General features: G+C 41.8%; 1 protein-coding gene across 2 annotated transcripts in view; it reads left to right on the forward strand.

The window, feature by feature from the left end:
- Positions 1–8,342: 8,342 nt before the first annotated feature.
- The window catches only part of LOC102776543 (PDZ domain-containing protein 4-like), a 53,212-nt gene continuing 43,477 nt past the window's right edge, over positions 8,343–18,077 (forward strand). For both annotated transcript variants that reach the window (XM_087833905.1, XM_087833906.1), the window contains exons 1-2: positions 8,343–8,628; positions 9,875–13,671. In XM_087833905.1, the coding sequence (XP_087690031.1) occupies positions 13,612–13,671 (60 nt within the window). In that variant the 5' untranslated portion in view covers positions 8,343–8,628; positions 9,875–13,611. The remainder of the gene's footprint in view (positions 8,629–9,874; positions 13,672–18,077) is intronic.

An 18,077-nucleotide genomic window follows, 5' to 3' on the forward strand; every position in this document is an offset into this window, starting at 1 on the left:
AACAGACTCACAGAGGCAAAACACACAATCTGACAACAGACAGCAAATACAAGCTGATCAGACACAAATGAAACTACTGAGGGGGTTAAAGGAAGGAGCTCTGACACAGACAAGCAACAGATGGAAACAATCATGGAAGACGAAGGCAGGAAGTTAATGCACAGGTGACACACGAGGAAGAGCAATGACTAAAAATAAAATGGGAAGTGGAAACGAGGAATACGAGACAACGCAAAGGATCACAAAACGAGGAAACACCGGAGACTCAAAAATGTATGAACACAAGAAATAATGTCAATAAATACAAACAAAGATTACAGAGAGCAAATATTGAATCTTTAAAGACCAACAAAGGACGGAGCTTTGAACATTTAGAAAGTCTTTTTCTGACGGAGAAAAAAAAGTATTTTTGGCGACTTTTAGACGCAGATTCTGTTCTCATCTTTCTGATTTTGACTGATTTCAGCATCTTGTACTATCAAAGCTTAGACATGAAGGAAGAGCCCAGCTCAACAGCTTCGAGTCCTCCTTGTTTCCATTATTTGCTTCATGTTTTTGTGAGTGCTGATTACTAGAATCTTATTTCTTTAGGAGACAGGACTTGGGACGTGACTGCAGCGTTACGTGTGTTTTCTTTAGTTTTTGAAAGTACAACAGAAAATATCTATAAATCTCTTCTCACACTCATTTTAAGATGTAACTTCAGAGTTGATCAGAAGAATTTGCCTGAGCAGATCGGTGCTGCACCGTCTCCTCCGTCACTCCGAGCAGTCAGGCAGACGGCCCTGAGTGCTTCTGTTGGATGAAATCTTTCCTTCCAGTGTCTCCAAATGATTCTGGAAGGGAATCGATGATACAAATACTGTGTTAGCTTAAAAAAATATACTGCAGAAATGGACTGAGATGACTTCTGATTGAAGTGAATACAGACTAATACATGTGCACTGTGCCATGTTGGCTGGGTCCTTTCAGGAACTTGACAAACTCACACACGTAACCACAGGCAGACAGTGTTTATGCTAAAGCGACAGAGATAAATGGATGTTTGGGCAGCAGACTCACTTCAGCACACACATCACCATCGCGTTTCAGACAACAGCAGAAATGCACACTAACCACTCTGTGTGTGTGTTTGAATAGTGAGTGTGTGCAAGTGCAGAAACCTTCTAGTTCAAAATAGCAAGAGTGTGTTGTTTGAAGAGATGTGCATGCCCGTGTGTGTGTGTGTGCGCTTGGTGGGTGTGACACACTGTAGACACTGCAGAGGCATCTCTCCCTCTGTCGATGTAATTACTGTGTTGAGCTGATAAACTGCTCTCACAGGACTCACTGTCAGCGGGAGGGGGGGGGGGGGGCAGAGGAAGGTGGGAGGAGGAGAGGAGAGATTACAGGATGGAAGGAAAGGAGAGAGGGTTAGGAATCAGGACAAGATGACAGATGAGCAGAGGAGGATGCAGAGAAAGGGAGATGACAGAGAAGCAGCAAGAGAGGGAGAGGAGTGTGGACAGATGGAGGTGAGAGGAGATGCTGTGCAGAGAAAACAAAGGATCTGAAAAAGGGTGGAGAGGAAAGAAAGGGTTGGGGAGGAGAGGAGAGCGAAAGGAGGTGAAGAGGAGCAGCGAGGAGGAGTTAAAGGATGGAGAAGGAAGAGAAGATGAGGAGAGGGGAGGTGTATTGATTCAGTGCTATGACAGTGTTGTGTATTTCATCTGGACAGGGCTGGAGCCATAAACACACACACACACACACACACACACACACACACACACACACACACACACACACTACAAAGTGACCTTTAAGATGATAAAATGATAAAAATGGAAACAAACAGTGAAATCGACGTCCACTCTTAAAGACTCGACACAGCAGCTGATGTGTTTAATGACCTGCAGTGAAAGTACGCAGAAATATCAAAGTCCTTCTTCTGTTCGTCCAGTTTGAAACATATTTGCCATCTTGTGGATTTGGGGTAATGCCACTGATGTCCACTGATGCTCTGACTAGGGTTCGGTTTTCCTCTCTAGGTCCAATGGTTCATTGATCTGATTGGCTGAAGTTTGCCCATGATAGACACTGTTAGCCAGATGGTTTATCCAATCAGCTGCCAATTTTTCTTTGAAAGTGCCTGACCTTTTCCAAACCGTTTCCAAGGACAACTTCCCAGATGGTGTAACTAAGCATCTGGCACGTGTGCTTTTGGATGTCTTTAATTTAAGTCAAATGTCTCCATATGGTTTGCCATCACATCGTGCCCGGGCATTCATGTCCCCCTGAGGATAAATTATAACAGTATTTTAAGAACTTCCTCATTTGACACCATCATTAAATGAAGAAGATTGATGAAGAATTTCCCAGTTCTGTGTTTCATGGAATCTAATAAATGATGAATGGTCTTTTTTATAGAGCAACTTTATACATAAAAAGGTTATTTTCATTTCTTCACACACACACACACACACACACACACACACACACACACACACACACACACACACACACACACACACACACACACACACACACACACGTAACATGTAAGCCTTGCACAAGAACATTTTGGCATGTATGCACTACAGCCTGAGCCACAGCTGCCCATAAATCTGAAATCTATCTATCTAAATTGTAAGGTAGAGACACTTCAATAAAAAGATCAAACCCCAACAATCAAACAATGAGTCAGCACTTGGTGACAGTGGGAAGGAAAAAACCTTTAACAGGAATAAGAAACCTCCAGCACAGCCAGGCTCAGGGCTCAGAAGACGGGTCAAAAGCAATGTTCCCTCTAATGTTTCACGTGTCTGAGCGAACGCACAAACTCCCTGAGCGGACACTTGGACCACTGTGAGCAACAGCAGACATGTGCACTGTGGTCACGCCAGCACTGAATCCATCCAAGTTACGGGTTTATTAAAGTAATCAAATTACAGCATTTACATTTATGTTAGACTACTTTTAATTACCTGCTTTAGCCCACTTACAATGAAAATTTTAAAAAAATATTGTTCATGACCTGTGTAGTATGTTAACACCATTGGAAGGAAAAATAACTTAAACTCCAAATTTGAAAACACAACTTTCTGTTTTTTTGCTCTGACTTGTATTATGAGTCTGTGGTCTGGGAGAGAGTCTGTAACTCTGTCTGCAAAATACAGCATATAATGACCAATGTTGGGCAGATAATTATATAGTTATAATTAACTGAGTTTTGCAAACAACAACATTTTTTGTAGCAGTTTACCTAAAAATGCTGCCAAGGCATTTTTTAAACAAACATTTCAAACTATTTACAGAACAATCAGCTGTTCTGCATCAAATCTGATGCCACACAAATTATTTGTGCCACTCCAAAAAACATAACTTCAGTCGACTATTAGATAAAGGAGACCAACAGCCTGATACCTGTAGGCCTGACAACAGCAGATGTGTCACTGCTGTAACACCTGTAACATTCAGCAGTCGCCTCATTGTTCTGACACACACAACAAAACTATTGACTACACTACACACTAACTACACACTAACTACACACTAACTACACAAGATTTGTGCTAAACGTCACAAATCTCTCACATCTCAAAACACGCCGTCACTCCTAAAACTTCCCCCTCCCTAAACATTTAAATGCCATGTTGCCATATCATTTTGTGATTGGTTGACATGGTACATTTTTCCACCAATAGGAAAGGGCGGGGTGTTTTGCTTTCATCTTTGCTCACAGGCTTTCGAGCGTTTTCCTTATAAAACGCCGTTTTTACCGTTTCTTCCTGCAGTAAATATAAACAACGACAGTATTCAGGAAGAAAAACAAACATTGCAGATATTTTATCATAACTCTGGTTTTACGTGGCCGATCAACACAATTTAAAAACTGGTATAAAGTCCACACTTTGTCCGTCAGTTGTTCCGTCTGTCCTGCTCACATCTCCAATGGTTGTACACGTTGTCATTAACTTCACTCCACATCAGCCGCTTTGCTAAAACACCGGTGTCAGCACATAAGGACGCTGTCAGAGCCTGTCAGCGACGTTAATTAGCTGCGTATATACGAATGTGAATCGCATCATTGGCTGGACTATGGGATAAGGTGGCATCGCTCTAATCCCATACAGGAGCAGCCAGTCACTGACTAACACTGCAGAACACAATTGTTAAAGTTTTAATTTTAATTTAAATTCAGGTAGATTTGTTTTTTTTGTGCGCAACGTAGATTTTCTGTGCGCAGAGACCGTGCAAGCAGTGCGCAATTGCGCACGCGCGCAGCTTAGAGGCAACATTGGTCAAAAGGTATTATGAGGTCTTTAAGAAAAGATGGGGCGGATTGTATGTGAGGGGAAGGAATCTAAATTTTGTTCTGGGTCCAGTAGCAACCCAAAGAAGGGTGCAATGTGTGTGCGCCCAAGATGGGCAGGAAGACACAGGATACATGCATCAACACTCTCACTCAGGCACAAACAGGTTATTTGTCCATTGGTGCTGATGGATAGTGTAGAAGGAGTAAACCTCAATAATGATCAGAAACCCTGCTTCATCTGTAGATAAACATGTTGCTTCAACCCTTGTCTTAGTTATGATCGATTCTTTTTTTTTATTACATTCCATCACAAAAAAGGGCATAAATTCATAAATTAGTTTCAAGAGGTGTAAAAGCTAATTATTAAGCATACACGTGGCCTGTATTGCTTGGAACTCAGTTAAAGTAAACATCTTTTTTATATAGATTATTGTTGGTGCATTGATTTAATAATCCAATAATGATGCGGTTCCAGCAGACCTGCCAATATTGGCTGAGTAACAAAAACAAAAAAGCCTCATGGGGCTTAATTACAGCTCAAGTGTTAGGACTGAAACTGAGCGTAGTGCTAGCTCACAGCTGGCACCCTTCTTCACACCAAGTAACCAAACCTCATGTAGGATGGACTGTTTAAGCTGCGTCAGAGACAGGATGCTGTGGATCTGCATGCCACTTTGCAACCCAGTTCACCCCAGCTCCTTTCAACTGGGTTCCACTTCCTGCTTATAGAAGGACTTCCTCTATACAATCTGTACTTTCTATAGATTAAACAAATCCAATCTGCGGTTTTTGGTAGTTTTCTGAGCTGTTTGGAGATGCCACCACTTTAACCACTCAGCCACGACACACAAATACAAACACAAAAACAGACAGACGACAGTCTACAGACATGTCCTGATTAGCCGAGTGAGAATATTATTGGCTGTTGTTTCTAGCTAGGTCAATCAATAAATGAACAGCAGTGCAATAACAGCCGATGGTCTGCTTCGTAATTATTTAAACCATGATTATTAGAGTCTCGCTGGGTTGGTGCTGTGGTGGTCAGGAGACACCGCTCCGCGATCTTCCCACTTTAATAAAACAAAACTACAGCTGTGTTCATCAAGGCCAACGTGCTCCGAAGATTCACGATCGCATTCAGATGTCAGGAAATGACATAGCTAGCTTTGTGAGGTGATGGACATTGGCTGTTTTTGCAGTTGCCTGGCAACAGCAGGTGGACGCTGTCTGTTACCTGTGTCGTGTGTGATCAGCTTCACCTGGTAATTAAATACATTAGAAATCGATATCTGTTGCTGTGGCACTATAATAAAATCAGAGTGTGATTCCTCCGGGCAATGGTGCTGCTCACACACACACACACACACACACACACACACACACACACACACACACACACACACACACACTGTTATAGCAGGACGGTGACGTTTATCAGTGTTTATGAGGACTCATTAAAAGCAGATTCACATTAACACAGGCACAAGTAATTCATGACTCTGTGTGTGTGTGTGTGTGTGTGTGTGTGTGTGTGTGTGTGTGTGTGTGTGTGTTAGGGTACGACGACTAAATTGAATTAAACTAGAAACATATAAATGTCTGCAGAGTTAATTTATAAGAAGATTAATTGGCTAGGAAACACACACACACACACACACACACACACACACACACACACACTGCAATCCTGTAGTTAAATTGTTGAAATGTTTGCTGCCCCTCCCCCTCTGAGCCATTATCTTTTGCCCTTTCTGTTTCTCTCCTTCCTTTCTTCTGCTGTCACCATGTTTCTCTCTTTTTCACCGCACACACATTCAGTAAAGAAAAGCAGGCTGCCGTGGTAACAAAGACGAGAGGAAGGAAATGAAGACAAAGACAGAAGAAAATGAGAGAGATTGAGGACTTGAGAAATTCGGGTTTCATGGTTTTTATTCCTCCTCTGCAGCTAAGATCAAATTATTTAAAAAAAAAAGCCTCGGGAACATTAAAAATAGCAACAAAAAAGGGATGATTTCACTAAGCTCAAAGGGCAGAAGCCAGAAGTTTAGCTAAAAATCTAAACTTTGTGGCATTAGAGAAGCAGCGGGATCATAAACTGGAATGTGATCCGGAAGTTGAATGGAGGACGTTTTGTGTTGCACAGAGGATTCATTTGGAATCAGGAATATGTGCACAATATGGATTTGGCTTCTTTCTCCCAATCATTTCTTCTCAAACTGCCACTTCAGGCAGGGCATGGATGATCAGGGGAGTAAAGGAGAATCTGATAAATCTCAGCTGAAAATAGATTTCAGCAACTGTCAGAACAACAAACATGACCAAGAGTCTGTGTTTCACAATAAAGCACAGGGTGGACGAATGAGAGACCTCGAACCCCAAAACAAAGGGAAACCGTTTACACGTGTTATCTCACATCTAACAAGGTTATCAGTCAAGAAAGTCTCCAACTCTGCTTTTGTCTCATGTTAATGACACAGATCCCTCCAGACTTACAGAACTAAATGATTTCTTATGCTGTGCAGAGGAGAAGACGGTGAGTGGCAGCTGATGAGTAAAGTGCTGTTCAGCGGTCCTTCACAGGGCTGCATCTGTGCCACACGCCTACACCAGGGACACCAACATACATGTGATCCAGAGAAACACTGGAAATTATATTATTCTCACAAATGATCTGACCTCAGGGAAGAATATAAAAAGAGAATTAAACCGAGCCGAGGCTCATCCCCTGCTGTTCCCAGGACTTCATCCTCTTCTCTCCTCTGCTTGCCTTCAGCCCACAAGGCAGATGTCTGCGCCCCACTGAGCCTGGTGCTGCTGGAGGTGTGTTCCTGCTAAAGGGGAGTTCTTCCTCCCCACTGCTAATTCTGTCTATGTACAGTGTAGAGAGCCTGGACATAACTGTTGGTGTGATCAGTGAGGACGTCATCAGACTGCTTCTGCTGCTGTGTCATTTGTCTTTTTGGGTGTTTATGTGCATAAATTATGACCTGAATTACTTTTTACAGAGAATTAATTAATACCATTAAATTGCCTTCTGTTAAGGCTAATGGGGTTACTGGTTTATTGGACTGGAACCAATTTATACCAGTGTCTGTATGGTGTGTTTGTATGTGCACAGTAATCGGTGTACTGTTGTCTTCATTTTGAATCCTAAATCATCCTCGGTCTTAAATCAGCTGATTTAAATCCTCCCACATGTAAGACCACTTTCTTCTGATTGGCTGCCCCTCAGCATCAGAGGGTTTGAAGAGCAGGTGGGTGGGGCATCTGTACTGACAGGCAGAGACTGAGATGCAGGAGATGAGCTGAGTGTTTCACAGTGTCTGCAGCTGGAGCTGTTGGCTCTGGCACACGTGGACTAAGACACGTAGGACAGAAAGTAAGAATAATAAAGAAAATAAGGTCTACTCACAGATGTGTTTGGTTACAGACTGCTTAAACTGTTTAAACTAGAAGGTTTATTGTAAATATGGGATAAATACACTAGTGTGTTCTGGCTGCTATCAGTGGGTCTGAAACCCCCCCCCCACCCCCCCACCCCCCCCCCCACCCCCCCACCCCCCCCACACACACACATGCCTGCTGTGTTCTTTACTGTGATTTTTTTCGTCTTGCCAGAACACAAAGCTGACACGTTGACGTCCTCTGCAGGAGGAAGAAGGCGGCCGTATAAAACTCAAATGTTCCTGCTGGTCTAAACTGTTAAAGTTGACATTTTGAAGATAAGAGGATTCCTCCTGACAAACAGCATGCACATGCAGATAACAGTGTGCTGGGTGTTCTTTAAACCGCAAAGACAACACAAAAAATGTTTACATGCATGCACGCTGAGTAAGAGTTGAATGTCAGAGAGATAAATGAACAGGTGAAGAACAATAAGAAGAAGAGACAGAAAAAAAGGAAAGATGGGAGGGCGGACAGAGCAGGTGGGAGGGAGAAGCAGAGGAGGAGGAAAGAGCCATCGTGGAGGGGAAAATTAATTGCCCGCTGCAGGTTATTGGCTGGCTGCACCGCCACGGAGGCTGCTGTTGTTCCAGCGTGGGGAGGATGCTGCAGAAGAAGAGAGAGCGGCGAGCAGAGAGCTGCAGATCTCTGCTGATTCCTGATGCACCGCCGGCTCCTTTTCATCCGTCTGTAGAGAGCCACGGCCGCTCAGACTGGGAGGGAAACGCCACAAATCTGTTTTAATTTGGAAGAAAGCAGAAGGAGGACGAGCAGGTGGGGACACAAGTGTGCCGGTTTTACCCACTTCAGCGTCACCTTCTGTGGGAGGAGAAGGCGACTGATTCCCCGGGGAAATCAAGGAGTGGACGGTTTCCAAAACATCTGGAAAGGTGCAGCTGGAAATATTCTTTAAATGAGATTTAAAATGAAATCACTTTGGCTAAATCCTGTTTAGATTTGTTTTTATCCCAGGGGGGCTTTGGAGTTTCTGAATTTTACTTCTTCTTGTAAAGCTGAACTTCAAAAATCCTCTTCTTATCTGCAGTTTCAATTCCTACATATTTTATCTATGAAAGTCTTATTTTCTGGTATTCCAGGGCAGTAAATTGTCTTTTATCACTGGGATGCTTTAACAAAGCTGAGATGAAACATTCTTTATGATCTTATTTGATCGACTGAGTCGGTAGTTTTGCATGACTGAACTTCAGGTTTTGATCCTTCAAGTTAAAGAAAAAGACACAAATCTTGCAGTTTGACAAACTGAGCTTGAACATTGTTGGTAAATTTTATTCACTGATGTACTGTTGATTTATTCCGTGATTTCCAAATCACGCTTTCTGCCTTGAAAAAAAAAAATCCCCACCATTTCAAATCTTTTATGGTCGATCTGCATTCCTGCTCTCACCAACAGCTGTGAGCTGATGAGCAGTGAGTGGTCTCATGTCGTGGATAAACCTCTTCTTAGGTAAAATACTTTGTAGCAATATTAGTATGAAATGTCAGCGTTAGCCTTAGCTGCTGTTCATCTGCAAACCACTTTGGAACCCACCCCCACCCTTTCACACTGTATCTGACTGAATCAGTGTCATATCTGATGTTTGGCTTTCTGAGGTTAGAGTGAAATTAAGGGGCGGGGTGTCAGAGCAGAGCTATACCTACAAATGCTGCGAGAAAACAGGATTGTGGTTGTTTTGTGGCAGTTTTCTGCTTTAACAGTCCGATCGCACAGATTTACCTTTCAGACGACTGGACTGCACTGGATTTATCGACTCATGGTTGTAGATTTGAAGTTTAAAGGTTGACATATTTTCACTGGATTGATTCTTGAAAATAACTGACAGGATGAGCATGTCTGTGGGTCTGAAAGGTCAGCTGCACTGATAATCTCTCGCAGGGCAAAAAACTCAATGACATTCAAACAAAAACAAAAAGCTTAAAATGGAAAAGATTAAAAGATTTTGACCAGCGAGATCAGCTTTTGGCTGCAGACATGTGAGTCTATTCGCTGCTCTGGGCAGAAGGACAAAGAACAAATTCATAGAGATTCAGAGAAATGAGCAAAAACCAAGCCTGTGTGTGTTCATGTGCTCATTCAAGATCCTCTTTCTCTCTGTTTTTCTGCGTCTCTGTGTCCAGGAGCGAGACTAAGCAGATTTAACCTCTGTAGAGAAATGACGGAGCAGCAGAGGAAATCAAAGGATGAAAGAATAGAGGAGGAGAAAGGAGAGAAGGCCGGTCCTCTCAGGGTCTAGATCCTCTCAGAAAACCTGCCGGCTGCTCCTGGACGAGGATTTTTTGGGGAGATTACGCGGAGATAAAGTCAGCTTCATGGCAGACAGAGGGCGACTGTTTGAGGCTGAAGTTTGCTGAAACAAAGCCGCTCTTCACCTGTGTGGATTATCACACCTGGAGGAGGATTTTTGGGGATTGAGGAGTTCACAAACTGATTTTTCTTTCTGGTCGACAAAGATTTCAAGATACTTGGAATTCAGTGTGGTGACCTAAACACTGGAAATTTCATCGACTGAGGAAAATAATTCGTGCAATTTTCTGTTTAGTGGCACATTTGGAAAATACAGATCCAGCAGCCGTGGGTCATTTGCTGAATTAGACACACGTAAATGAAAAACAAACTGTCAAAAAGGGATTTTGAGAAATTCCCAGAATGGCATCTCTCCATTTAAACGCCTTTCACGCTGCAGTTTTTCTCTCCCTCTGTTTGTTTCCTGTGAACACACTTTTTTAATCCTCTCTTTGCCTGGGTGCTTGTCTTTGGCTCCTTTTCCCTCTGAGGCGTCTGACAGGAATCCTGTGTTGGATCAGGGTGCATAAAACAGGTGCTGATGACAGATAACAGGTGCAGAGAGGCGCAGGTAGACTCTGATAAAGCCAGATAACTGATGCTCGGTGACAGAAGCAGCAGGTGATACAGGCTGAATGTGCTTCTGCAGAGAGTCGATCCTGTCTGTCATCTTTCTGCAGGCTAATCGAGGACCGTCTGTGGGCGAGGTGGGCGGTGATAAAACCGGAGGGAGACGCTGTTCTCTGCAAAAAACCAACATGCAAAAGGAGAAAAGTTAAACAGCCCCGAGCAGCAAGTGAGAAATAAATCTTTACTTAGAATGAAAAAGTGAAGGAAAAGATTCAGAAACTGCAAAGCACTGATTTTTAAAACAGAAACATGCAGGCACAGGAAACACCTGTCAGTAAATATTCATCATCAGATCATTTGGAGCTCACAGGTTTGTCTCTGAAGAAACTTCAGCTCTTTAACACAATAAAATACCGTTTACAAAACTAAATGTGCTTCGAGACTTTGCAGCTAAATTTAGATTTTTTGAGGGAGAAACAGCAAAAAGGACTGAGACCAAACAGAAATCAAACAACATGTGATATTCAACTGGATATTAAAACACACAGACATAAACTGAGAGACACAAAGTGCACGTGGCAGACAGATGTTAGTGAACCAGGAGGAAATGTATTTTTGAACTTTATAGTAGACACACAAAAGTGCACAAAATGACAGATTTACTGATACAACATGGGAGCATTTTCCATCTGCACACATCAACGCTGAGTGCAAACGTAACACTTTAGATGGAAACGCTGGATTCAGAGAGGAGGCTGAAATGTGGAGTCACTGCTAAAAGCACAAATGCTGCTTCTCCTTTCTGACCCTACAAACGCATCATTAATGCCACAGTGCTCAAAGCATTCAGCGCTAAACACAACCAACCTTTCAAAAAACACAAAAGCACAAACTTTGATACGTAAAATAAAAAACAAATCTCTTGTTTGGTTTGTTAGGTGAGCGGTTTGGGTATAAAACCACATTTTAAAGTTCAAACAGTAGAAACAGTAGAAACAGATGCTGGTTGTTTCGTTCTATTACTTCTGCACAGACACGATCAGCTTGACTTTTGGACAAAATGTTTACAGTGGAGCCGCGGGCTTCTTATTTCTCGTGGTGATTCAAACCCTCAGATGAATTATTGAGAGCTCTTGATCCTCTCTCATCAAGAAACTGTTCCAATCTTTTATTGAAGCTCTTGGCGTTTGCAATATTTCAAAATCTCTGACACAAGCCAGCAGCCTGTTAGAGTCCGTTTGGGGGAGAAGGAACGTCGCTCTAAACGCTCACTGATGTTCACATGAATTATTGAAGCGAACTGAAAACAGTTTACAACCGGGAGAAGAGTTCTTTTCTTCAGTTCTTATTAACCGTCACAGGCCTCGCTTCCAAACGCACCTCAGGAGACACACAAACGAACATTTAGCTGCAGAGTTTGTGTTTGATTAGAGGCTCAGATTTAATCCATTTTGGAAAAGCAGGAAAAATAATTTTTTAAGCTAAGAACCTTTTCCTTCCTGTTTGCAGGAACACACACTTTATTTAACCAAACAAACAGAGATCGCACAAACGTCATCCTTCATCGAGTTTGAAGTTTGTCGTCTATAAACTTTCAGCTGTTACATTTACTCTAAACAGAAGCTGAAAACACACAATTTGCAGTCTTTTTCTTCTCCATCAGCTTTCCTGCGCTCATCATTTTTTAAAAGCACCACGATTTGGATCTATTATGTTTTTATTCATCACTCTCGCAGAAGCTACCAAATTTATTCAGAACAGAGAGAGAAGCAATTTGTTTGGTCATAAAGACAAAATATTCAGTGCAAGACAAAAATCAAACAAACATCCAACAAAGTGAAGCTTAAGTTGATTTAAACTATTTGATATTTGCACTGAACTACAGCTGAATGATGCTGTAAGCACACGTGTACACTGTCTCTGTGGGAGCCGTGAACCAGCACTCGGACTTCATCCTTCCATCAGGATTCAGCTGCTGCTTGTTTTTGCTTAAACAAACTGAACTGATTTTTCATGTTAACAGTTTCAAGCACAAACCGGAGATCGCCTTCCTCCTCCTCCTCCTCCTCCTCCTCCTCCTCCTCCTCCTCATCTTTCCCCCTGTAGGGCTGAAACAATCTACCGTGCATGAATAAAAATTAATTTAGATGAAAAGTGTCTCGCCTCCTCGCTGGCCGCAGGACGCCAGATAAAAGCTGTTTACTGCGAGGAGCTGTTCGAGCAGCAGAACGCAGCCTTTTTACGACAAAAACGAACGACGTTTGTGCTGCTTTTGTCTTCGTTTCATCATTTTTTCTGCTTGCGAGTGGGAAACAGTGAGAAACAGAGAAGTGGGTTTTACTTTTGTCTTTAGAGCAGAAAAGAGGACACGACGCAAACTCAGCTTGACTCTCAGCTGGGGTTTCCCTTTCTTGTCTTTGAAGGAGAACTTGTGACTTTGAGCTGATAAAAGGAGCTGCACATGTTTGGAGACACTTCTGGGGCTTCTCAGATGAAGTGGAAATCTCACTTTACTGTATAAAAACTACAAGTACCCTACTTTGGTGCATATTTGTCTAAAAACTGAGTTTGAAGAACAAGCACAGATCTGCTATACAGATAACTGCAGCTTTTACCTGTTTGAATCAAATCAGCATAAATTTGAATCATTTTTTGATACATTTCTTGACAGATTTCCTCACAGCCTTATGGTTCACACAAAGAACAAGAATAAAACTTTTTATGTACACGATCTGTATCACAGAATAAAGATTTCACATCAAACCTGATGATTTGATCTCAGTTTGGAACCTCATTTTAGGCCAAAGGTCAGTGGGTGATTAAAAAAGGTTAAACAAGCAAGATCGCGAACACTGACCTGAACACATCAGATTTGGAGGTCAAAGGTCGGACAGACAAGCTGGATTATCGATACGGACTGGCAGCTGTTTCCTGAGGGACCTGCGGTGACAGAGAACGACAGAGATTCAGATCAAGAGGACAGACAGACCGAGACGCCATCATGGGCTGCAACATGTGCGTGGTCAAACGTCCAGAGGAGCAGTACAGGATCATGTTCCAGGTAAGAAATCTGATGTGGTTGAAGCTTAAGCTGCTAAAAATGCTCAGTTTATTTTATGATGTAAGCATTTTTGAGGGGCAGCCAATCAGAAGAAAGTTAAAAAAGGACATCAGAATGGCTCATGTCAGATACGGATGTGTATCATCTGAACGGTGAAGCTTGCAAAGAAATACCAGTTATTAAAGACCTGAGGCAGAGCAAAAGTTTGGTATTTGCCTTTGAACCGTGCTGTGGGATAAAGTCCAAAGATTAAAGAAGGAGAAAAAAATAAATGCAGATGGATTTAGGATTCATGAGTGCTCACAGGCGAGAGGCGAGGTGCAGAATGTGAATTCATCAGCTTTGGTTTCGGAGAGAGAAACGAAGGTTGAGTAAAGACTGTGTGTTTGTGTGTGTTGATACAAAGCGTGGCACCATTCATCACTGCAGCTCGGTCCAGTTACTCTGCAAAGGTTGCGGTGTTATTCTGTCCAGTGGAGGCTGAAAGTCACGAGAGACTCAGCTTTCAGCTCGTTTGTGGAAACATAATCTGATTCTGTCCTTGTAATTTGCTTTTTTAGCATTTCTCTCAAATGAATCCTAATTCTGTTGGCACTTCATTGATCATGTTATGAGGATTATTTATTTTTCAGGAATGAAACAACCAGTTCATGACTCCAGATTTACCTCACAAGACAGCTGAATTTTATTACAGTTTAAAAGATAAATGAAACCTCTGTTTTCCATTCACAAAGATTCTTTTCAAACTTTAACACAGTTTTGGTTGCTGTTTTCTTTGGGTTGTCTGACGACAACTGGCAAGAAGTACTCATGACATACTAATAACGGGAATTTCACTCACCATAACTCCATAGCAGTACATATTGTTTTTTATATAATTGCATAATAAACAGCACAAAGTCCAGTTTATTACAAGTTTACAATGATACGATAAACCAGTGTAAATAACAGTGAAGAGTGCTCTCTTGAGAATAAAAGCCAAATAAAATAAGATGGGTAAGTTTCTTTATACCTGACTCCTGATGAACAGGATATTGTGAGTTCAATAGTTTCCCAGAGGAACGAGCTGTATTGAAATAAATGCTTTTGTTCTTGCTTATCTGAAATCCTGCGATTTGACGTGGTTTAGTCTGTAGATCTACACTTGCATCCAAAACAGCTAGACACGCTGCTTTTTGATCCACCAAGAGTTTTCACAGGGTCTGGACTCACCATCAGTACCTGGAACCAACTTCAGGATCACAAAAAGCCAGTTTGCACATACAGTACAGAGCAATGAACAAAAACAGTTCTTATAGCTGTTTCTAAATAAAACGAGATCTCAAGTGTTCAAAATCAAGAACACTTTTCTTTTAACATCGTTTCTGTTTCTATGAATTCAGTTTGGATTGCTTTACAGCACTACAATCAAATATATTTGCACACCCCTTTTTGAGGCATGTGTAATCAAATTATGAAATGTTTGTAACTTAACTTCTTAAGCCCCAAGCCTGACTGATCTCCTTCCTTTTGCTCCCGTATCAGGGGGCGTTGGGGCTTAAGAGGTTAATTAGTTTAAGTAACTTATTTATATGAATTAACCCACAACTGAAATTTTTAGACAACACAGAGTTCACACTGTTGTAGTGGTTACCACGTGTAAAATTAGCATAGTTTTTCCTGCTAACTTATCATTTTTAGTAACTCGCCAGAATTTCCAAGAAAGAACATCCAGTCTATCTGGTTTGGTTGGGAGCAAAACACATAAAAGGCTCTGGAAAGTGAAAGACTCACTGTGTAGCTTGTTAGTTGCTCTCCCTGTCTTGTTATGCCTTGTCTAGCTTACCCCGCAGCACCCTGTGCTTATGTTGCCTTCACAGGACTATGAAAAATCACGGTGTGCTCAAGGGGTGTCAGAAATAATGATATAAGGCAAAAAATATTAGTAACAATGTCTGTGGGGTTAAAATGTCATGTTAGATATTTTCTGTTTATTTGATTGATAGACATGCGTCAGTAAGCTGCTTAGCATCTCACTGAGCTTGCTGTAGCGCAGGGGTGGGAAACTCCAGGCCTCGAGGGCCGGTGTCCTGCAGGTTTTAGATAACACCTTGGGTCAACACACGTGAATCAAATGAAGAGTTCATTGCAGGCCTCTGGAGAACTTCAAGACAGGTTGAGGAGCTAATTTAGCCATTTAAATGAGCTGTGTTGGATCAAGGACACATCTAAAACCTGCAGGACACTGGCCCTCGAGGCCTGGAGTTCCCCCACCCCTGCTGTGGAGTGTAACATGAAGGGAGGCCTGCAGTGCTGAACTGCAGGCCAGTCTTACAGGAGAGAAGATGAGTCATGAGTCATGACTGGAGCTGTCCCTGGTGCTGAAACGAGTCAGACTTTTCTTCTTATATCACTAACTGTTCCTACATCTGTCTCATTTTAGTCAAGCAGGTTTGTTGTACTTTGTAAAGTCCAGTTTATATACTGCCTATCTTTATTATTATCTTATACAGAGTGCTTAAAACTACATAGCATCATAAAACAATGAAATACGTAATATGTAATTTAAAATATGTACTGAGAGGATTTCATTGGCAAAAGATTAGATTCTGGGTGAAAACTTCATTAACTTGTTGTTGTGCTCATTCAGTGCTGAAAGAATTTGATATTTACATAAACTTAGCTTTTGCTTTCCAACTTTGAGAACTGTATAGAGAACAGAGTCAAATACCAACAAGCTATGAACAAGTGTTTAGGAGTGAGTAGCTCTACTGAACTGCACTGTATTATTCAAAGAGTTGTTATGACTGGAGCTGTCTCTGGTGCTGATTCGGTTAGAAAGACTTGTTGTCTGTGGTTCTAAGTCATGAGTGGAGCTGTCCCTGGTGCTGATTCGATTAGAAAGACTTGTTATGACTGGAGCTGTCCCTGGTGCTGATTCGGTTAGAAAGACTTGTTGTCTGTGGTTCTAAGTCATGACTGGAGCTGTCCCTGGTGCTGAAACGAGTCAGACTTTTCTTCTTACATCACTAACTGTTCCTACATCTGTCTCATTTTAATCAAGCAGGTTTGTTGTACTTTGTAAAGTCCAGTTTATATACTGCCTATCTTTATTATTATCTTATACAGAGTGCTTAAAACTACATAGCATCATAAAACAATGAAATACGTAATATGTAATTTAAAATATGTACTGAGAGGATTTCATTGGCAAAAGATTAGATTCTGGGTGAAAACTTCATTAACTTGTTGTTGTGCTCATTCAGTGCTGAAAGAATTTGATATTTACATAAACTTAGCTTTTACTTTCCAACTTTGAGAACTGTATAGAGAACAGAGTCAAATACCAACAAGCTATGAACAAGTGTTTAGGAGAGAGTAGCTCTACTGAACTGCACTGTATTATTCAAAGAGTTGTTTCTTTTACTTAGCTAGCTAACAGGGTAAACGTCAGAGTGAACATAACTGGCTCCTTTGAACACAGAGAGTCAAAGTGAGCATGTGTGAAAATGTTAAACATGGAGCAGAGCTCAGTCAGAATGAATGAAGTCAGTGACATAACATGAAATATACATGAACACACGTGGTTACTGCAGCTGAAATTCAAATTGGTTAAAATAAGGATCACACACACACACACACACACACACACACACACACACACACACACACACACACACACACACACACACACACACACACACAGAATAAAAATCAATTCAGTTATATGTATGGCACTAAATCACAACACCAGTCACCTCAAGGTGCTTTATATTGTACAGTTTATCCTATAATAATAGATACAGGGAAAACCCAACAATCATATGACCCCCTATGAGCAGCACTTTGGCGACAGTGGGAAGGAAAAACTCCCTTTTAACAGGAAGAAACCTCCAGCAGAACCAGGCTCAGGGAGGGGCGGGGCCATCTGCTGTGATTGGTTGGGGGTGAGAGAAGGAAGACAGGATAAAAGACATGCTGTGGAAGAGAGACAGAGATTAATAACAGATATGATTCAGTGCAGAGAGGTCTGTTAACACATAGTGAGTGAAGAAGAAACACCCAGTGCATCATGGGAATCCCCCGTCAGCCTACGTCTATTGCAGCTTAACTAAGGGAGGATTCAGGGTCACCTGGTCCAGCCCTAACTATATGCTTTAGCAAAAAGGAAAGTTTGAAGCCTAATCTTGAAAGTAGAGATAGTGTCTGTCTCCTGAATCCAAACTGGAAGCTGGTTCCACAGAAGAGGGGCCTGAAAACTGAAGGCTCTCCCTCCCATTCTACTTTTAAATACTCTAGGAACAACAAGTAGGCCTGCAGAGCGAGAGCGAAGTGCTCTAATAGGGTGATATGGTACTACAAGGTCATTAAGATAAGATGGGGCCTGATTATTTAAGACCTTGTATGTGAGGAGCAGGATTTTGAAT

The sequence above is a fragment of the Neolamprologus brichardi genome, chromosome 20 (assembly GCF_056152115.1).
Source record: "Neolamprologus brichardi isolate AB-2024 chromosome 20, ASM5615211v1, whole genome shotgun sequence".
Taxonomy (NCBI): domain Eukaryota; kingdom Metazoa; phylum Chordata; class Actinopteri; order Cichliformes; family Cichlidae; genus Neolamprologus; species Neolamprologus brichardi.